The following is a 23,076-nucleotide window of genomic DNA, read 5'->3' as shown; positions in this document are numbered from 1 at the left end:
GCCTGGTGGGGACCCATGCTACAATAAATATGGATTTAACATTGGAGGTCTCTAGAAAGAAGCAGATGAATGGAAGGCTTAATAGAATGAGGAGCTTCTGGGATGAATAAAATACTATCATTACAAGACTCAAACAATTGAGACTTGAAATAGTTCTGGACGAGCTGCCTTGCTGCTGTACAATGGGTAGAAGAGTCAGCCTCTTAAAGTACGTCTGTAGCATGACTGGAAATACAGGTGGCATTTGTCTAATGAGAAATGGAGAATTTAAGCAGTCACGATCATAACAAATGTGTGATAGAAGGAAGTCAAAATTAGCCTCAGGTGTTAGGATCTGGTACACAGAAATGGAGCTATTTGGAAGCAAAGTATACCCAGAGTGAGTCAGGGGATACTGGGCTTTGAGCTGTTAAGGGCCAGCAATCCCTTTACAGACACAACAAAGTAGGAATGCTGTAAGTATTCTATTAAAATAGAAAATAAATCTTTTCTTGGCTTGCAAGAAGGACAAAGCTAGGTATGACTCAGAACACAATTTTCTCACATTTGTGAAAGCTGAGTAACTGGAAGCCGACCTGGCATTTGAAATAGCCTATTCTTATAACTCCTTAAAAGTAAATCACAACTCCTGTAGACTGGAGTTCCACAAAATGACTGCACATCAACAATCGCTGGTGCCTGACAGTCCTAATCAAGCCCCATGGATGAGTCTTACACTGCACTAATTCCTATAGTTACACATCCATTCCTTGCCACTAGCCTCCCACAATCTCCCTTCACCTCCCTTATGCTTTCATAATCTCCCTTCACCTAATTTCTCCCTGTCCTTCCTCTCCCTCAGTGTCCAAACTGCTTTTGTCTTAGATCTCTGTCATTCTGTAAGTGCCACTTTTTCACTCAAACCTCCTGCTTGGTGTGCTGTTATGGATCCAGGGTAATGGTGGGGGAAAGTGTTCCCCTTGTCCCGCTGGACATGAGAGCTCAGAACCAAATCACATCCTGGCAAGAAGCCCTTCTGTGGTAACTTCCAAAGAGTGGCACCTTTTGAGCACATCTCATACCCTTATAGAGATATAGATCTAACCCATTTTGTTTTGCTTTGGAGTAAGCCAAAATCAAGGCTCACACTTTGTCCTGGGTCTTGCTGTGAACCATATCCCTGTGACAAGCACAAGGCTGCTCCCAGTTCCAGCCAAACCTTCTCTTTGCTGTACAAAAGCAATCACTATCGAGGACTTGATGAACCAGAGCTGCTTCCCTATGTCTAACTTAATTGCTTGTCAATTTGTAGCCTTCACAGTGAGCGTGTTTGTGAGTGGATGTGCCACCACAGTGTCCTTGGGAGAGCAGGCCGGGCAGTGGTGGCCTGCCTGTGGGGCCAGGGAATGTAGCAGCACAGCTGCTTACTGTTGGGGAAGATGAGGCAGGAAAGCCTTATAAATGTGATTGTCTGGCAAAAGATTTTGAGAATATGGAAACTATAAGCGAGACTGAAATGAAAGCAAGCTTTGAGATCCCTTAGTTACTGAATAACTGGAAAACAATGGTGTGGCCAGCTGAAGGTAATCCCCTTTTGATGGAACAACACCCTCTGCTTGCAGACAGCTCCAAGGGTCAGAGCAGACCCTACAGCTTGGCAGAAGGGGTCTAAAGAGGAGTTTTTAGGGTTTAAAATGTAACACAGTATGGTGATGTAGTGATTCTTATAGGTTGTATGTAAATGCTAAAGGATTTGTATCTTGTACTAGATTGGTTAGTGAGAATCAGAATATTAAACACAGAAGAAGATTTATTGTATTGTAATGGGAACTTCACTCTCTTGCTTCTTGCCATTTACTCTCTTATGCTTTTGCTCTCTTACCCTCTCCTCCTCTCTACCCCTCTCTTCTCTGGGGCCTGCTCTGAGCTGTGGCTGCAGCTCCCAGCAGGGCCCTGCCCCCAGGCCCTTTGCAATAAACCCCAAATCCCAGCAGGGCCCTGCACCCAGGCCCTTTGCAATAAACCCCAAATCCCAGCAGGGCCCTGCACCCAGGCCCTTTGCAATAAACCCCAAATCCCAACAGGGCCCTGCACCCAGGCCCTTTGCAATGAACCCCAAGTTCCTGACCTGGCTTCAGAGATCTCTCAACTCCGTCCGTCCTGAACATCCTGTCCCCCAGTACTCTTACACTTCCAGTGGGGGCTTCTTGGGCAGGACACAGCCCTTCTGGATGTCTGGCTGACATCAGGAATCCTGACAGACTGCAGGAGAGCATGGAGCAGTCGGCAATGGGCAGCACTGCCCCACTGCAGTGAAGATACCTCAGCCGCACCAGGGCAGGTTGGAACAGCTTCTTTTAACCAGCAAGTTCTATGCTATGGACTGTGAATGAGGGTCTGTAGTGACACAGAGTCCCCAGGCAGGTGCAAAGGAGAGCTGATTTATTGCAAATACCAGGCTTTTGAAGCACTCAGGCCTTTATCAGTTACATAGCTTTAAGCCATAACAAACATAATTCAACCAACCACCATACAGCACGCTGTGAACATGCAGGGGCTCTAGAACTTGTTGATCTATCTCTAATTCGGCTGCCTTACCTTCCCACAGTCCTTTTCTACTCAGCCAAAGGACTGATCCATGGTTTTACAAGGCCTTCCTTTTGTAAGGTTTTACCTATTTGTGACAATGGACTTGTAAAAAAAAATCAGTCCAAGAATAAATGTGTATTTCAGAGCAGTCTTCATCCACCTTTTGCATAAGCCTGAAGCAAGATAAGTTTTATTTAAAGGGAAAAAATAAAATCCATGAGGGAATTGTCATTCTAAAAGAGCCACCTGTTTCTGAGTTGGATATGCAGTGGATACAAATGTTGTTCTCTGTCTTGCTGGACACTTCTAGGAATAAAAGCATTTGTTCTGTTTGTCCTTCAGCACTTTATTGAACTTCAGAGCCCTGTTAGCTTCAAATTCATACTTAATGAAGCATAGCTTGTATTAATGGCAGCTATGAAATCTAGATAGTGTAATAGAAATTTCAGCTGGATGCAGAATCTGACCCAAGTAGCAATGACTGGCAAATCTCAGTTGTGATGCACTGCAGAGATTTCAATTCACTTCCTAGTGACAGTGCCTGTGAATCACTGCTCACGTAAAGAGAAGCCTATTTCTGGATAAGAAAACCCCTTTACATGGGCCAAAGGATGTCTTAACAACAGTATCAGCGAGGTACAATGCACAAATACTTTCAGAGAAGCATGCCACAGAAAATTGAAAAAAAAAATAAATCCAGTATTAAAAATCAGCCTGACAGGTTTGGGAAGCTAGGAGGATATTTTTAATAGTCAGCTCTTCCTTTGTGAAGATACTAGAGGGACTTTTGATATCTTGGTTATCCAGAGGCTTTTAGTAGGCAGCAGTAAGGCTGAGCTAACAAGCTGTGTGAAATACAAGATGACCGTGGGGAGCTTTGCACAGAGATGCTCAACCTGACGTACCAGCTCCCCCAGCCCAGGCCCAGCAGCCTTGGCCATGCTGTTCTGCGCTCTGCAAACACATCTGCAGGGAGGCAGTGCCCCTGTGTTTCCCTGTCAGCACACCCGAGGCGCTCAGCTCTTCCCAATCCATCTGCCTCTGTGCCTTGGGAGCTCCATCACCTGTGGTGCTGCTTATCCACAGATAAACTGCTAAAGTGTTAATCTGACTTGATGGTGCTTGTCAGTCAGGCAGGTTGAGTGCCTTACAGTCCCATCTCATCCTCTGTTCCAGAAGAAACAAAGCACTTTACAGAGTTAACTAATCAATAATGAAGTGCATTAGACAAGCAACACGTGTTTTGTTTCATCTAGTTATTGATCTTTGCTTGTTGACTGAATGAGAGCCTCAGTATAAGACCAGATACACTCTGGGTGTGCTTTTTACTGAGAAATATGAGAGAAGAAGGGACAAATAGTGTATAAAGAGATATAAATTCTACTAAGGCAGATAAATCTGATGCAGTGCCTAATTTGGGTCCTCTAGGTTTTCATAGGTGAAATTTAGACACCAGGGAAATAGTGTAAATTCTGTAATTTGAAAGGGTCATGAGGGATCTTATCAAGGTGTGTAAATATCCCAAGAGATGGTATAGAGGAGTACAAGGAGCACAATGTGAAACCCAGGAGGTTCCCTTTGAATTCAGGGAACACTTTTTTCACTGTGAGGGTGTTGAACAGAGGCAAACGCTACCCAGAGAGGCTGTGGAGTCTGTATCCTTGGAAGTGTTCCCAAACCACCTGAACACGGCTCTGGGCAGCCTGCTGGAGGTGGGCTTGGTTAAATGGACACCCAGAGGTCCCTGCCAGGCTCAGCCATTCTGTGACACAGCATCACCTCCACAGCACCAGGCCAAGAGTAAAAGAGATTTAGCTTTCAAACTGCAGTGTCTCACCTGAGGTGGTAAGTGGTAATCATTGTGGGTCTTGAGGAATCTTTGTGTCTCTCGAATTCCCAGATATGCCATGAATCTCCTGGTGTACTTTGGTCTATCATATTCAGGCTTCCTTGGATTATAAAGTATTTTAATCAGTGATCAAGATGATTCCTGATCTCCACTGATGCCCACACCACATGTCTCATTAATATTATTGCAAGTTAAATGTTGCCTTTAAGAAATCGCAAAATCTGTTTTTCCCCAAGAAACCACCCTGGCATTTATTTTTTAAAGGAAAAAAACAATGTTGTAAAAAACTCCAAAAAACTGTGATGAATATAGTGCTTTTCTGTGTATAAATATCACATAAAATGGTGTGAATTGCCACACTTTTGGCTTTAATTTTGCTGTACTAACATAAACCAACCACGTCTCTTGGTCCATGGGTTTGTGCTGCAAGGGCCCATTTTCCCAGTGTAATTGAGCACACAATTGCCTTGACTGTGCATGTAAGAAAAACCTGTTTGCTTCAATGCTACATTTGAGGACTGCAACTGAATGCTGAATAATTGTATTTTAAATTTCAGAAAACTATTTGTTATTGTAACCTGCTCTTCACAAAAATAAGTACAAAAGAATGCAGCAGTCCCTGTATTTAAGAGCTTTTTTCCTCTGTGATTCCACAGAGGCCAGAGAATTGGAGAATTTCCCAATACAGAGGCCAACTAGCAAAGTTACTGCTTAACCTTTATTGTTTATAAAACTTTTATTAAGTCATGTCCAGTGTCCAAAGCAAGGCTGAATCTTGTTCTGTAGCACCCCAGTGAGTAATTCCTTTTCTTTCCCCTTCAAGACTCTGACTGACTCATTTTTTCTTTCCTCCTTAGTTCTCCCTTATCCACCTCTATATTGCAGTCACATATTCACTGGTCTTGAACCTTCCTCCTCCTCCTTCTACAGCCTTTGATAAGCAATATTTTTGGTATTAAACTTTCCCTAATAAGCTGACGCTGCTGACAGTGCTGGGGTGGCTGTGCTGAAGCTGAGTGCTCATTCTCTTTTTCACCTCTAGTGCCAGGGAACTTCCCAAGAGCAGGTTTTGTGTCAGTTCATGGGCCAGGGTGTGTGCCTGTCCTATGGGAATTGGTTCCCATCCCACAGGGTCTCTGAAGCAGCTGGGGAACGAGGATAATGTTTCTGGGTGGGAGAGTCACGGCCAAAATATTTGCAGAGAGTCAAAATATTCAGTTCAATATCGTGTGAAAATCAACCCACACTGAAGTGCCCCAAAATGCAACCACTTTCTAAGTAGACTAAATAGACATGGTACAAAATCCTAGCTAATTTCTTGCTCTGCCACACTTTAATGGAGATGGTGGTTATGATTAATTTTCCCTGTGATAATTATTCCACTTAAAATGGAGGTATTGACAAAATAGTGCAAATAATCAGTCTTCAGAGAAAATCAGCAAGCAAAACAACTTGTGTGTGCTCTAGACTTTTGAGACAGCATAAATAAAATTGATGCTTCCTACTTTAATAGGCCGTTTGCATTAACAATTATTTTGGCTAAATGCCTCAGCTTTGCCTTAGCATTTACTTAAACAGCAGAGGAACGTATTCTGCAACACTACTGTAGTCTCTGAACGAGCTCTCTTAGCTACCCTAAATGTGACTGAAACCCAGCACTTTGGGAAAAATGGCACTTATTTATTGTAAAAAGACACCTAAAAACGACAACGCTGCCATTAAACTCAAAAAATATACAGGATACAGGCTTTGAACTCAAACTTCTGGGCATAATAATTTCAGAATTTCTACACTACCTTCCCCATTTCAAGTCTCTCCCCAGCTCTGTGTTTATTGTTGTCTTCCAAACATAGGTACTATGGGAATGCAATGCTGGTGGCTGACAATTTTATCCTTAGACATAAACTCCAGCTCTTACCTTTTAACTTCCTCAGAAGTATTGTAAGTGCAAAAAAGTAAATAGAAATGTTGCATTCCAGCAATCCCTGGCATGAGGCCTTGTCTCATTGCCGGATCATCCTTGCAGGAAGATCACCTGTCAGCATCAACATTTAGATTTTACTTTTTAAAAGAGTGTGCTAGAAGGAGGAGCCCCGAGAGCTGTGAATTTCAGAACTCTTCTTGCTGTCCTGCCTGCACCACACTGCTTCTTGCTAGGCTTGATTCTGTCCCACCAGCACGATGTACTTTTCAATTCTTGCTTGAGTAAAACTGAGATCCCCAGCATATACTGTGGAATTCTGGACCATTAGATTTGATGGATAATAAGGTAAAAGGTATTTTTAGTTCCTTAAGTATTTTTTGATATTTTATTTCTTAGTATGAAAAAATATTTGGTGTCTGAATAACTTTATCAATACTTATGTTAATATCCAACAATTGTTTAACTGTTTATTCTAAGGAATTTCTCAAGGTCTCTTAGACCACAGTAAGAGTTGGTCCTAATGGTCATAAAATCAGAGCCTTTGAGAAACAATAGTTTTAGTATTAAACTTTCCCTAATAAGTAGACATGGCCATATCTATATGTACTTGTCATGTATTTAAGGAGAAAATTATATTCAGTGTAAGTAATGAATTTCATTAGGACTTAGCTGTCACTGTTGCTTATCTTCTTTCTCTGCACAGAGCCTTTCACTCTTGGGCAGTTGGATGTCACACTCTGATTCAGCCTGTAAAGGAGCTGTAGGAGAACAAGATTTGCTTGTAATGGCAATATTTATGATCTGCAGTAATTGTATTTGGTCATCTTGCCCTCTAAGGTGTTATGTTGGGTGGGGCATGGACAGAGTTCATGTCATACATGAGAAAAGATAACCAGAAAAGTTTTTTTAGATCCACTTCTTAGGTGGAAAAACTGCAAAACAAAGGAGGATGCAGAATCTTGTGAAGATGACAGGTAAAAAAAGACAGGAAATAGAGTCAAGGTTGGCATAGTTAAGGCTCATCTCTCCCTGTTCTGCCCTCTCACATCCCAAGTATTACAATAATATTGTTATTACTGTGATCTGTTCTGTGTGGTCTCTTTCATGTTAATAAATCCAAGTGTCCTCCATGCTGAACTCTATAAAACATGCAGTAGAAAAGACTATTCCCAAAACCTTACAAGGTAAATTTTAAGAAGCCATAACAAACAGCTAAATCTCAGACAGAGGAGAACAGTGAGACAAAGCCTGATAAGAAACAAATGCCTTTTTGGAAATGTTATTCCCTAAAGAATGGCTGCTTCTATCTTGAATAATATTTTTACTCATGAATGGCACAGAAGAAAAATTCAGAAACTGGAAGGATTCTTTTACCCACAGAAAGGCAGACAGTGGATGTCACTACTGAGAGCTCTTCCAAATACTTCATCTACAGAGAGATTAATTATTTGGTTCTTGCTGGAGCTGCTAATGGTATAACTAATTTAGATGGTGATTCCTTGTGTCATAGATATCTGCTTGAAGGGATGAGACAGAAATGTACTGCAGTTAAATGTAGAAAGATCTCAGATACAGGAATGATGTAAAATGAGGAAGCACAACCAATCCTCTCCATAAACTAAATCGACCATCTCTTCAACACAAAAATACCTTGCTTGTTCTAAAGATATAACTGAGCTTGAGTTATCACTTTGGAACTCACAACATCTCATTCCTGCCTATCTTATATGAAGATACAAGCTTCACAAACAAATCCACAGCTTCTGCTCTCTTCCTTGACCACTTCACTGAAAGACAGCAGGAGCAGACAGAATCCTTCCTTTTCCTTTGAAAAAGCTGCTGGCAGAGCTAGAAAGGGCTAAAAAATAAAGTCCTGCTTACAAAGTTGTACTAATCTCAGAGACACAGCTGAATTCGTTCACTAAGTGCTAAATTTCTGAAGGTTTTGCTTATATTTCTGTGTGAACTCTGTTTTAAAGATAATGTTTGCATTAATATGCCTAAATAATTTTTTCCTCCCTTTATCTCTGATTATGTTCAGGAAAGTTATAATTTTTCTTTTTTTAAGTTTAGACTTGAAAGACATTTCAAACCTTTTAATTTAAACCACAGGAAAAAACAACTCCCTGTTTTTTTTCCTCACTCCAAGGTCTGCAGTGATTTTGGTGTCAATGTCTCTTTGTAACATCATTAACTCTACAGCACATGGCATCTTACATGGTCTTGGGAAATTCAGTCTTGGGAGACAGCTGTGGTCTTGGGTGGTCTTGGGAGACAGCTATGTGTTAATTTTATTTTACCAAAATCTTTTACACAGATTTATTTTTCTGCCTTAGCCCCTGCAGCAATTTTTCTCATTCATATATGTTTGTGAATCTTTTTTCGGTGGTGTTTTCATTTGAGCAGGCATTTCTGATTGAGAAGTTAGTGGGATTTGCAGAAAAATTCAGTCTCTCAGGAGCTTCCCTGCTGGAAGGCACACTTTGATTCCCTTGGTGAGCTTTCCTCAAAGCCCTTTCATGCAGAAGCAGCCAGGGAAATGTAAAAACTGCCTGTGGTCTTATTTACCAGTCTGTCCCACTTTTGTTGAGAAACATCAGACTGTAACTTCTAACTTGGGCAGAATGAGAGAAGAGACAAGAGGGCTGTGAGGGAGAGCTGCTGATGTGGTCAGGGCACAGTGCTGAAGAAAGGGAAATATTTGGTCATTGCCACAGCCAGAGTGTGTGGAAAAGGCAGCAACACTCACAGGCTCCAATCTCTGCTGCCAGGCTGCAGTCAGTGCACATTCCTGTGTGTGTGATGAGATCACACACATCACTTACATTTACTAATGCAATTCATAGGCTGCTGACCCAGAATTAGGTTTTTCTCCTTGTAGTGTTTCACATTTTATGTGTGCAATATGAGACATATTCATCCTTCTTGTTAATATTTTATCATCTTTTATTACACCAAAAATGAAGGGGGAAAATAGATGGCTATGAAATATAAATACCAGCAGCTCTTGAAAAAGTTCCCTTTCCTTTGCTTTCCTTTCTCAGCAGCAGGATGAAAAGCTGTGTAATGGTCTAAAACTGGGCTGAGTCTTTTGACACGTGGCATTTTCCTCCTTAGGAATTGGCAAGGAGATGGGAGATGTGGGCCAGGTATTTAACCTTTGCCACCTGAGGTGTGTTAGTGTTCAAGGGTTCTGTTTCAGGAAATGAGAACATTTCAATAATCAGTGAAATAAAGATTAGACAACATTACCTTTTATGTGAAATTCTAAAATTATATTTATTGGCCAATTCACAGAAAGTGCTGTAGTGACCACAAAAATGACTCTGGCTTTATACATGTATGGATTTACAAAACAAATGTTAAAATAACAGATCTATTTGGAATATGCATTTAATCAGTCCTGTGGAAAAACATATGGGTAGTAACAATGTTGAATTCATAAATGACTGTGCAAATTGACATGGCTTTTATGAAATACATCACTATGGCATGGAGGAGCTTTTGTACAACTTCTTACTCTATGTAAAGTTAGGGTTTGTGTACTATACTGTCTGTCAAAATTTACTGTACATTTTCATTAAGAAAGGGTTGGTTTTTCTTTTTTTTTTTAAACAGCTGATTCATCTATATTAAAAAAATCATTTCATATTAATCTTTTCAATTGCATATAGTAATTTAATTCATTGTACTGCATAAATTGTGTAGATTCATGCTTTCAGAAATGCATTTAACATCTGCAGCAAGACATTTCAAGATATGGTTTATGGTTGTTTCACATCAACAAGAAGATATTTTGTGTAAGGGCATTTTTCCTGGGCTGAACAGTCTGTTGGTTTGAGACATGTTTACAGAGTACAACCATTGTATGTACAACCATACAGCATATATTTATTTATTTAATTCCTTCTCTGGTATAGTTTTTCATTATCCATAGAAGTGGCCACAACTACACAGAATTTGGACAGCTAGGAAGCAATCCCAAGCTACAAAATACATGCTACCAACTGCAGTTTCTGCTCCTCAACAAGAACCAATGCACTAACACGGAAACAATTTGGGAAATGACGAACTGTGTGTGGGAAAAATTGTGAATTTTTGCAGGCAGATGAAATACCATTTTTACTGTCAAGAGATGATGAAATATGAAATAGAATTGTCCCAGCCAATTAGAGAATTAGAGCACAGCCGTTACATTCACCATGATGAGATAATTTCTCAGCTCTTCAAAATCCTACAGTCTCAGTAACATTTAAATGTTTAATAACTATTTAGATAGTTATTAAAAAAAATCTAACTAGAACAACCTCTTTCACCAAACTGCAGCAATATTCAGGGTGCAGGTCTGATTCCTGCCCTGTTGCTTATCACAAGCAGCTCATTGCTCAGGAATTCCTCTTCTTTGTGTTGCAACCTGACCTTCCAAGGCCCATTCATCTTCCCCCTGTCCATCAGACTTTGGGCACTCTGCATGTTTGGGGAAGATGGGCAGAGCAGTGACAGCAAACAGCCAAGGAAGTAATTGTTTGCTCATGTGACCCAAACCCAGTCCTGACAATTCATTTCCTACAGTATGGTTTACAAAATTTACACCCACTGGGGACAGAGATGTGCTGAGGGAAGCAGAGAGCTCCCCAAAGTCACCCCTGGAACCCTCAGCGTTCCTGCTCTCCCCTTTACACCAGTCCCTGCAGACAGCCCAAATGAAGAAGAAATCAAATTCTATTTCCCCTGGGTGTTAAGTGATGCAGTGGCTCTTCAAACACAAGGATTTCAGTTCTGGTTTGGAGGCAGGAGGAGATGAAGGAAACACATCAATGAGAAGACCCAAGCTGCCTTTGTACATCCTCCCTGTTTGCCAGTGTGGCTTCTGAGCCAGCAAACACAGGTTTGCTTGGGACAGGCTTGAAAACAAACCCCATGGTCATCATGCCAGCCAGGGACCAGAAATGGATCACAAATTTGCAATATAAGGGCAGGCATGGCAGTAATCAGAACAGTTGGCACAATTCTGTTTCTAGCAGTTAGTGCCTATCTAGAAAACTCGAGCATTTGTTTTAGAAAGTAGATGCATTCTCTTGACATTTGAGGAAGAGCAGTATTATCTGTCTTAACTGAAAGTAATTGTTAATAGCTGCTGTTTAGTGTAAAAACATGGACATTACATTCCATGTAAAATCATGGAATAACACTGTCTGTTTTCCCACTGATGACAGAAACCTAAGTTTTAACTAAATTATACTTTGTAGTATTGTTTGATTAGCTGCAGTGTTTATTGGTTGGCTTTGTTAAATCATACCCATGTAAAAGACACTGCCAAATTCATGTCATATGAGAACTTATCCATGGATTACAGAAAAAAAAAAATTTAAAAATCAAGTTTCAATTTAAATTTATTGTTTAAACTTTAACAACTTATTCAGTGACACCAGCAACACAGAGCACCTTAACAGAGTGAACTGACTGTGACTCATTTAAGGAAATACTAAGGGATTTAGTTTGTGCATTAAGGACATTTCATGAAAAGGTAAGAAATACAAAACTGAAGGAATGAATTGGGATGAGGAGGGATTCACAGCTTCTCTAGTAAATTACCAAAGGCAATGAACTTGATAACTATCTAAAAATATTCAAAGGATATAAATCATGGTTAGAGGAACTATTTAGAGTGGTGCAAAAGGTTATAACTAGGACTAATGAGATAAAAATTACAAAAAGGATTATTTAAATTCATTTTCAGGAAAAGCTTTCTAATGGTGAATTCTAATAGACTCTAGAACAATCTCCCAAGGGATGCAGTAGAAGCCCCAGGCTTAGAAACATTTAAGTAGGTTGAAGCACCCCCACCCCTAACACTAAAAAATATATTCTAGGAAATAATTCTGCACTGTTAGCATAATACTCTACTTGCACTACTTTTTCCTTTTGTCTACTAATCTTTATTTCTAGGATTTGATAAGTCTACTATAAACTGCAAAACACACTGGAGTTGAGACGAAACAGTCCTCAGGAAGCACACCCATAGCATGTATTACCCTGCAGAGCAATAATCCACTCTGGTGTATCTTCCCATCCCTGTCATGATGACCCTTTGAATATTATTGTACTTGAATTGATTGTTAACCACAAAAAAAAATAATATTTAACTGGTGGTGCAGTATTTGGAACAGAATACACACAAAAACCCCATCTCTTTTCAGATGTACCTCACACTCTTACATCAGTTTGTGGAGAGGCCAAAAATAAATGTGCCAGTAGTTTTTCCTGAGAAGAGAGGCAATAACTTCAGCTCTCATATCGGCACAGGGATGGTTGTATCCTTAAAAAGTTTTCTATTATGTATATTTTCAAAAATCAGGTTTCCTAACTGTGTGGCCACTTAGGAGATTGTATCACTACAAAAAATTTACTTGAGGGCCTTTTCAATATGGAATATAGTCTGCCTTGGGTATCTCCAGCTCCTCATCAACCCATGGAATATGTTTGTTGTAGAAAATCTGTAAAATTTATCAACAGCTGTCTGTGGGCAAAAGTTCCATTTCTTATCTCAAATAAACTATGTGGTAACTGAACCCTCAGACTTGAGTTGTAGCAGACAGAATGTTTGCCCCAAGCCCCTGGGCTGGCCTTGGCTCTACATTTTTCTACTTAATGCACACACAGTGCAGCAAACCCCTCTCATGGCCCTGCTGCCTTCCCAGCTCTGCTGGAGGGGCTGGGACTGGAACTCAAGAAGGAAACTTCAGCACCAGCCAGGCTGAAAACCTGCAAGTTCTCCTTCATCACCACAGCCACACCTCCCCATGGGCACCAATCTGGGATTTTCCTGCACACACACACAGGTTTATGTACACAACATACATATGTGTGTTTTGCATCTGTGTCTGGTCATCCTGGAACCCTTTGACATCCTGCATTCTTTCTTGTTCATCATGACAGTGTCAGTTCTGGCACAGAAACACAGAATGTTTCAATTTTCGTACTATTTGACACCGATGCTTTTATGTCTCTCTTTTTTTTTCTACAAGATCAAATTTCAATTTTTTTACATCACTGTAAACCTCAACTCTTTCTGTTATTCATGCAGTATTCTCTTCTACTTTCCTGTTCACTCTTCCTTAAATAATAATTTGATTTTCTAATGGAACTGACTGCAGTTGATCCATTCCACATTCTAAAGAGCATGCCCAGTTACAACAACCATCCACCTTCTCCTCTACTGCACATTAAGCAGTTTGTAGACAAAGATTTATTGCTAATTTCAGTACTGGTTTGAAATGTCATTGTAGTCACAGACTTGGTCAGGTTTGCCTGATCAATTCTTTTGTACCTGTTTATGTATTTAGGGGAGGCAGGAGTAAAAAAAAAAGACATTGTAATTTTAACAACTTTTTGCTTTTTCTCTCCCCCTTAGTATATCCTGAAACATTCAGCCAAAAATAGCTTTATGGGTTAGTACACCAAAGGACACCTGGAAGCTGAGAAGTTTATACCCAGATGGGAAGTTAAATGCCTCTGAAAACCCAAAACTGTATCCAGATTTATACAAAAGGAATAGGTAGGGCTGCAGGAAAGCATTTTACTCCCATGAAATGTTCTGGGTGTCTGAAGTACAAGGATGGAATACCATTGTCAAATCTTTGTTCCCTATTTGAAGACAGCATTTGGCAAGCTTTGTGCACCTTGCCCAGGGAAAGCTGAACTCTTTTACTGTACAATGTACTTAACTGGGAAAAAAATTCTGCTGCTTCTTTGTTCTCAGCACAGACATAAATAGTGACAATGCATGGGCATGGAGCTTGAACAGCTGATGAATGCACAATTTCCCCATGAGCTAGTACTGAAAATAAGAACGAGGGCTTCTCCTGAACTCTGTTTCACACATTTGCAGTGCCTCACGCTGCTGAGTGTGTTTCTTTACAGGCAGTAACTAATGAAGCACCAGCCCAGAGCTCTCTGCTTTAACCATTGTGTGTTTCCCTCTGCATGGGTTTGGAGTGCTCCACCATGGAGGGCTGAGAGCAGAGCTGCAGGAGAATTATTGAATTATGGTTCACCAGCAGGCTCTTTGACAGGATGCTGGCAGCACTGTTCCTGTTCCAGCAGAGACATGGAAACCATAACGAGCAAACTGCTGGCAATACCCACTCCAAAGGCAGCAAAATGCCTCGAGGGAAAAAGGGAACCTGCTCTGGTGCCTGCCTTTTCATCACCAGAAATGAGGTTATGAACATACAAAACTTCCTGGGTTCATTTTATTCTGCTAAGTTTCAATAATGAGGGCTACAGTTGTTTATTACTTCAAACCCCTCTCTTAGACAGAGGTTTATGAAATTAAAGCCCTTGCTCCTCTTTCAGTTTTTGCACTTTTCAGGTTTGTGTATTTTTAATTTATGACCATGTCTTTTTCAGAGAAAACCAAAACCAAAAAGAACATACCAGGCTTGAACCATGCTAATCCTACAAAGGTGATGAATAATAATAATAATTACTTTATGAGATATCACTGGGGCAATTCTCCCAATATATTTAGCAGAAATATTTCTTGAGATTGAGTGTGTTAAGAGAGTATGAATTTTGTTCTGCTGTAGCTTTAGTGGTTATCTCTATTCTTTGTATCTTTATTCTCCATGCTAACAAAACTGAAGTTGGATTCCAAGAGAGACCAGCAACCAGAAGTCTGATCATTGGGTACACAATCTGAGACATGCAGCTTTAGAGAACCTGCTCCATTTTGGTGATGCTAGAGCATGAGGGAGATTACACAGCACAGGATTCTGTACAACCAACAGGAATTAATTCAGTGACTTAGAAGGGGGTTTGATTTCTTCAGCAATCTTTTTGATATTTATGTTTTGTCATTTGGGGTTTTTTTCTCCTATCTCCTTAGATTTACTCACTTGGTGTAGAACTACTTTAAGCTTAAAGGCATAAAGCAATTCTTAAGGCAGAACCTGATAAAACCTGATATCCCCCCTGAGACTGGGGATATCCTAGTTTTGAGATACTTATTCTGGTCAGCATGTGTGAATTAAGGGAAGGGGAAGCCACTTAGAGGAGATGTACTCAGTTTTATTTCCTCTCCCTCTCTCAGTATCCATATGTTTTTGCAAACATCCTTAATTAATACATAATTAATTATAATTTCTATTCCAGGATACCAGGAACAGCTCCATCCCACCAGACCTTTACTGTCATCCCAGTAAAGTCTTTCCTGGTGCTGTTCTGTGCAGAGCTGTGTGTGCTGGCACCAAAACTTTGAGAAGAGGCAGTGTTGGGTCCCAGGGAGGCAGGTAAAGCTGCCTCTGAGATTGCAGCTGGGAAAAGGGACAGCTGAGACAAAAATATTTATTATTAATATTTTATCAAAGCTCAAAAGGCTTTGCCACAGTGAAGTAAGGGCTGCTACTGGGCTACCCTCTGCCCATCCTTCACCTGGGGCTACTGATTTCCCATGGCATTATTTTCAGTTTAGGGTCAGGCAGGGACAGCTCCTGCAATGGAGACAGTGGATTTCAGTCACAGAAGGAACTTTAGAACTCTCTGATCCTTTCTGAGCCTTACTTTGTTCCAGAATGGAGTAAGGATGGGGCTCAGCAAGCTCAGCACCAGCACATGGCAGAGAGAAAAATAAACTGCTCCCTCCCATTAGCCTCTGGGGAGGTAAAAAGCATCACCACTGCAAAGTGTTACCTGTTGGAATGAAAAAATAGCAACTGTTTATTTTAATTAGCATTAAAGATGTCACAAATCCTATGTCTAGTTCTAGATGTGTCAGCCAGTGCAGTAAATATTGATATTAATCTCGACTGTGCATTTTAAGGTTTACTCGCAAAGATAAAACACCTATGGAGGGGTAGAAATGAAAGAGAAATGGGAGCTATAAATCACAAATAACCACTTAGGCAGTTATATTAATTCAGATAACACCTTCAATTTGCATTTGTAGGTTTTACAGCTTTTCCCAGCCTTAAATTAGAACTCCAAAAATTTCAGGGATCATTGATGTGAAGTCATTTTAGACCTCTGTTGTCACCTCTGGATTCCTGGTGCCATGGATTGCAGGTAGCTCTTCAGAACTGCTTTCTTTGGATACACTTGTTTATTGCTAGTGTAAAAAAAGCCACCTCACCACAAGCCAGCCCTGAGGGGCTGCAGTGAGTGATCTTAGAGGTCTTTTCCAACCTGAATGGTTTTACAATTCTAAACACTTTTTTTCAGGGAGAAAAGGAGACAATTTTGGCTTTTGATTAAGGGCAAAAAACCCCCCACATGTGTGTCTTTATGTACATATGTGTGTATATGTTCTGGTTGGTTTTTAAGCAAGTAGGTTATATAAAAAATAATTTCTGGAGGGGAGGCAATATTGTTAGAATTGTTTTAGAAAAATTCATATTTCTGTGATTTTCTAGTAGTAGTTTTGCTCAGGAAACCACTGCTTTCAGTGCTATACAAATATTTTAGGGCCCATTTTGTGAAGAAGTACCTCATTCTCACTGCCACTCTGTGAAAAGGATGTTTCTATTTATTTGAATGAAAAATGCTGCATAATGCACTCCAACAAGTAATCTAAAATAAGTACAGTGATACATTTGAGTTTGCTGAGGATCTTACTGCAAATCAAGTTTTAGTGATAACACACATGCCTGTATGACTTTGCTTAGGTTTAAAAATGTAGATTTATTTATAGTAGAGAAAATACTTTGTTTCCTTTTTGTGTAATGTACGAATACAACCTGAAAAGATCTCCTTCCAGTAGCAAAAAGATAAAAGTCTGTTAGACGGAGAAACACACTGATGAATTCACAAACATATAAAAGAATTAAAGGCTGTCAATAAGGTTGTAAATTTCTGTTTTCAAGTTGCCCTAATGTTTGCTATGATAACAGCAACAATGATAATAATAATCAGGAATAACAGAAACTTTAAAATAATTTAAGTCCAGTTTTAAATCTGAAATTGACTTTTAAATATCTACATTTAATTTTGAATATTTTTTTCTGAGCGTAAAGATTTGCTGATATGTGCTGATAACAAGCATCATGAAGAGCCTGCTTCATGTCACTAAAAAACTAAAACTGGGAAATTATCTAGGATACTAGGATGGTAGGAACTGATCTAACATAACATTTTGTTCAAGATAATCAGAAATATTAATATTAATTTTGTATTAAACAGAAATTGTGGACATTTTTACAGTTGTTATTCCTGCAGATAAGATGTACTTATGTGGCCTTGATTCTGCAAATATTCTAAGTTTAATATGTGTGAGAGAATAAAATGAAACAGGATTGATAACAAAACAAAACTTCTGTATTGCCAGTCTTAACAACCATGTGACAACATGATTGCTGGCACAACAAATAAAAGCATAAATATCTCCAATTTTAAAATTATCATAGATTTTTCTTTCATTTACTTTCTAGATATTCAACTAAAGGGCCTGGTTGCCGTCAGTATTTCCTTTCAGCTGCCAAATGCAGAAACTGGAATTACAAGAACCCCCAAGCATCCTTTGTATTCCCCATATCCCACGACATTCAGGAGCTGTTAATAATCCAGTACTGAGGGAGGTGGGCACCCTCAGGATTGCTTCAAGTGCCCTTTGCCACACCAGCCACCACTCAGGGTGCTCAGGAAGGTCCTGTTGTGGCCACACTGACTGGGAGGCTGAAGAAGAGGAAGCAGCTTATTTCAAACAGCAGATTAAAAAAGCAAAAGTCAGGGATGAAATTGCAAAGAGAACAAAGTACTCAGGAGAACAACCCAGACAAGCCACTAAGCAGCATTCACTTCCATGCCATTTTGTTTCTGTGCATTGGAGCAGCCACCCCAGCAAGTGCTGCAGCATTTGGTAAGCAGAGCAGTTGGAAGGTGCTTAAGGAAAAGGGGACCAGAAACACACCACACAGACTAATCAACACATTGTATATGTAGCTTATATAGCTCTGCTTTTCCTTTTTTTTTTTTTTCTTTTTAAACGGTGTTTAAGAAAAATATGCTGTGTTACCATAACAAACTAAAATACTCTCTCAGCCTCTTAAGATTTTAGTTTTTGTTTTCAACTATTTTGGTTCCAAGTAGGTTTTATTTTTCTTTGTCTACTTTATAAAACCTTGTGTCAACATTAATGGCTTCAGGCAGAAGAAATAAGGGAGAATTATGAGCACAGAAGAGGACTCACAGTGCTGTTCCTTTCTCTTGTGCACTACGGGCAGGCAGGGGTGCAGAAGAAATAGGGCATCATGTTTTTATAGAATACAGTCAGACAGAAATTCCAGCTGGCATTCACTAAGCAAAAGGGAACGTTTTCCTCATCTAAAATAATTGTTTAAATCCCAGCTATACATAGCTATGGAATAATGGGGTCACTTATTTTCCACTAGTTCAGTAAGATGCTGCAGCAAGCTAATGGCTCCATGAGACAGACAGTTTAAAGCATCGATTTGCTGCAAATTGCTCAATCCATAACTAATGAGCAGCTCTGCAGATTTTAAGTGAATCAATCCCATTAGAATTTACAGTTTGCATAAGACCATATTACTCAATCTATGGACACAGACTGGATGGTTTTTTTTTTGGATAACCATCAGCAGACCTTTCTTGTTGCTGTTTGTCTCAAAATTGTTTTTAATTTCTATTGGTAGATTGGATAAAAATCCCTCTCTTGAGGGTCTGACAGCATGCCTGAAAAATACACCATCCACATCTACATAAGCACACATGCATCCCCTGTCAAGTCCCAGATATTCCCTTGCAGAAGACAGTTAACATCCAAAAGGCAGGACGAGATGATAGATGGAATTTAGCCCCTGTAGCACTAAAACCCTGCCCCAATTTGAAGGTGGATTATGTTTTTTTACACCTGTAAAAATGTGAAGTTATATGGCGACTGGTATTTGGACCCACAGAAGTTATTCTACATAACGAGCTGAAATCTCTCCTGTGTGAAAAAAGTAGCAAAGGCAAAAATTTGTATGGATTGAGTGACAGGATTTTTGTCACACATCTGCAGGGTAGAAACAGGAAATTGAGAACTATGCTTGCTAACAGATCAAGTTCTGGATTACTTTATTACTGCGTGTGCCAGGAGGTTTGGACCACCTTTTCTCCAGGCTTTGTAAGAAAAGGGTCAGTTCTATTGTTATCAATTACTACAACAAGATCATTTTAGGCAAAACAGTTACAGGCAAGCAGAAGTTCAAATCCTGTCAATGAATTCATAGACTCTGAAAAAACATTGTATTGGTTGTTACAAAAGAGCTGTGGCTGGCAGGCTGTTTGTTAGTAGGGGAGTGTTGAATCATCCCACTCCAACTGCTCTTGCCTGGTGGCATTCTGTTTGTTTCCCTTTTGGACAATCACTTCCTCCTCCTCTTCCTCCTCTTCCTCCTCTTCACTATCATCTGATTCAGCACTGGTTGTGTCTTCCTCTTCATCATCTATATCTTCTTCCTCACTCTCCTCTTCTGTCTGGTGTGGCTTTTCATATTTCTACAATACATTTAAAGAAATCAGACAGTAGCAGAAAGGTGCCTTCTTGACAGCCAAAGCTGTCTCAAAAGAGCATTTAGAAATGCTAACATGCTGGACAAATCTGCTTTCCATCATTATGTGATTATTAAGCATCAAATTCATACAAGTTGGTAGCAAGCATTCAAAAACTACTGCAAGAAGAAAGGAATGTCAATAAGCAATCTCTTTGTTAGCCACACTACCAAAATTTAAACCTTCAATAGCATCTTTAAACTGCTGCTGATTTCCCCTCCTTTTAGTGTATAAATCATCTTGGGTACCTGTTGGAACTCAGTGCATCCCTCTGGGTGCCCAGAGCTGCCAGGACCCTGCCAGGGGGCTCAGAGACCCTGGCACACAGCCCAGAACACCTGTGGGTTTGACTGTGACCTGTGGAGCAAACTACCAGCTTTGTATGAACACCTGAAAGCCACAGAAGTTTAAGTAGTGTAGTAATAAAATTATCACTGGGTGAAGGGGTAGATTTTGGGATTTTTAGAATAGGGGTTTTGGGGACAAGATGGAGGGACTTGGGTGCGTCCAGCCTTTCTTCTTCTTCTTCTCTATCTCCATCTTCTGCTGTGATGCTGGCACTTAGGGATTGGGTTAGAGTAGAAGCTCACTGTCTAACATAGATGATAGGGATTGGAAAGTAATTGCAAACATGTTATACATAGTTTGCAGTATAAAGAGATAACACTACCCCAGAGGCAGGCAGAGTGCCTGGGACTGTCCTGCTGAGGGACCTTGGCTGGACACGAGGAAAATTTTTATAGATAAGATCCAATAAACAACTCTGAGACCGAGAACTGAAGAGCTGTGACTCATTCTTAGAACATGTGGGCCAAAACAGAGAGTGTTCATGTGTCTTGGGGCTGCAATAAACTGCAGAACTCCCAAGAGGTACCTGCAAACAGACACGGATGGAGTGGAAGTGATGCTGTACCTGAGAGTTCTTCACCATCTTCTTTAGTAATTATACATGACAACAAAGCCAAAGTTCTCAATTATATCTGACCAAGGTGTGCAGAGCTGAGAACTGGGATGTTGAGTGTACACACACACAGAGCTGAACAACTGCACCCTGAAAGATGCTCAAACCCGCTGCCAGCCCAGCCCATGGCTCCTGGCAGTGCCAGGGGTCGGTACCTCCATGGGGTTGACGGTGATGGTGAGAGCAGAGTCGTCCCAGTCCATCTCGTTGTCCTTGGGTCCCTCGTGCCCCAGGGAGCCGTGCTGGCGCGCGGAGCGCAGCCGGAGCACGCCCAGCGTCACCACCAGCACCAGGACGCTCACACAGATGATGATAACCATCGTGGCCACGCTGGGAACCACTGGGACAGAGGGTGGCAAAGGGAATGCAGTTACACTCGTGCAACCAGTCATCTAAACCTCACTAACTGTTCATTTTCTACCCATAGCATCCTCCCTTTGGAGTGACAATCAGGACAGACACCTTCCATGTGCCTGGGATGACGGAAAGTGCTGACCAGCGCCCATCCACTAACGTTGAGCACACACAAATGGTGTTCACAGGTATCTTATCACGAGTACGACAAACCCTAACTAAAATGTGAGCATGCTCACCTTTGCTTTTTGAGCCACTTAACTACAGAAGACAGGTAGTTAATAACTGCAGAATCAAATAGTTTTTGCAGTAAAATTCTGTTATACCACTTGCGTGTTGACCCCTTCTGATCACAGCTGAGGCCTCAAGCTTACTTGAGACAAAATGTACATCTCAAATCTTGTATTTTCAAAGGATTCAAATGCTTGTGATTTCAATCTCAAGCTCCCAGAAATAAATGCATTGCCACTCTATTTGTGTGTGTTACAACCTTCCTGGGAGACTCTTGAGGACTCAAGGCATTTTCCCCCCACTGTTTGGCTGTACTCTGAGAGGCCCCTGTCTCCACGTAGTCACAGGAAGAAGTCTCTCTGAACTACCACATGTAATCAGCTCCATAATTATGTTAGTGGAGAAATGCTGCCACTTTCTATGTCCTGCGAGGTACTGCAGTTCCAGGAGCATGGGATAACCCAGTCCATAACCCATTCTGTTGCCTTGCCCTGCCTATAAGAATGTAAGTCTGTAATCAAAACAGTATTTAGGAACAAAAAAAACCTAGTTTGCAATAGTTTATCCATTAAACATTCAGTTTCATTTTAGTGAAGTGTGTCTACAATGTAAAGAAAAATACAGTAATTTTCTAAGCATCTCTGTATATAGCTAATTACAACTACCTACACTTTACATCAGCTTTACTTCTTTACATATGTATCATTCAGCTAAAAGGATTTCAGAATCCAACTTTCAAACAAGTATCTTTGCCCTGCATTTAACTTCACTGAAAAGGTTTCAGATTTGGGTATATATTTTAACTCATATAGCCTAAAAATTAAAAATATATATCCTATAAATTTTTAACTGTGGGGGTCAGAGCACAAAACCATTAATGAAGACTTTAAAAAACGATACCAGGTTTTAATTTAAAAGTACATTCTTGGACAGAATGGAATTCAGAGTTGCCTTCTTTCACACCTGTGATCTCTGAGAGGTCTTAGGAGCTGAAACAATGGACTTTAGTCTGTGTAGCAAGCTGACCCACAAGGGAAACACTGACACATCGGAATCATTGTGAGCAGTCTCTGGGAAGGTGTCACATACCTGAGCTGGGAACTGCACTTACACTCCCCTCAGGGTGCTGAACAGATTGGAGAAATTTGGGCTGGAATATCATGTGATTTACATGGTCCATGAAGTTTGAGTTGGAACTGTGTAGAATATTAACCTGGGAGAAGAGAAAAATAAGAGACCAGATACTCAAAAGTGTTTTATACTCCAAGCCTGCTGGTTCCATATATTACACTGGACTATGAAGTTCACCAGCAGATAGGGACACTACTTCACAGATGCGAAAGGACAAATTAACTTTTTTTTTTAACGCCAGTGGAAAATACACAGCTTAATATATTTCTAATATGTAGCATGAAAAATGCATTCTAACCTTTCTGGCTGTTGACTCTGAAGTGACCCAGAGCAAGACTCTTTTGATTTACCTGTTTGGATAAGTAGTGACTTTTTCTTCTCTCTATATTGATCAGCTTTTAGGTGTTGCCTAAACATTACGAAATAACTGTTAATTTTCTTAACAATTATTAAGCTGTCTTTGTAAACACTTATTAATTTTGAGCATATTGCTAAGTAGGTCCTGCAGTT

At 40.3% G+C, this 23,076-nt stretch overlaps 1 protein-coding gene across 1 annotated transcript in view; it reads right to left on the bottom strand.

Annotated features, from left to right (window-relative positions):
• Positions 1-9,909: 9,909 nt before the first annotated feature.
• CLSTN2 (calsyntenin 2) overlaps positions 9,910-23,076 on the bottom strand; it is a 303,869-nt gene continuing 290,702 nt past the window's right edge. The window contains exons 15-17 of the mRNA XM_064721578.1: positions 22,525-22,648; positions 21,006-21,190; positions 9,910-19,835 (exon numbers count right to left, since the gene is read on the bottom strand). Of these exons, the coding sequence (XP_064577648.1) occupies positions 19,626-19,835; positions 21,006-21,190; positions 22,525-22,648 (519 nt within the window). The 3' untranslated portion in view covers positions 9,910-19,625. The remainder of the gene's footprint in view (positions 19,836-21,005; positions 21,191-22,524; positions 22,649-23,076) is intronic.

This window comes from Zonotrichia leucophrys, chromosome 9, assembly GCF_028769735.1.
Source record: "Zonotrichia leucophrys gambelii isolate GWCS_2022_RI chromosome 9, RI_Zleu_2.0, whole genome shotgun sequence".
Classification (NCBI taxonomy): Eukaryota; Metazoa; Chordata; class Aves; order Passeriformes; family Passerellidae; genus Zonotrichia; species Zonotrichia leucophrys.
The sequence above is the reverse complement of the archived record's forward strand: the minus strand, read 5'-3'. Positions and strand labels throughout refer to the sequence as shown.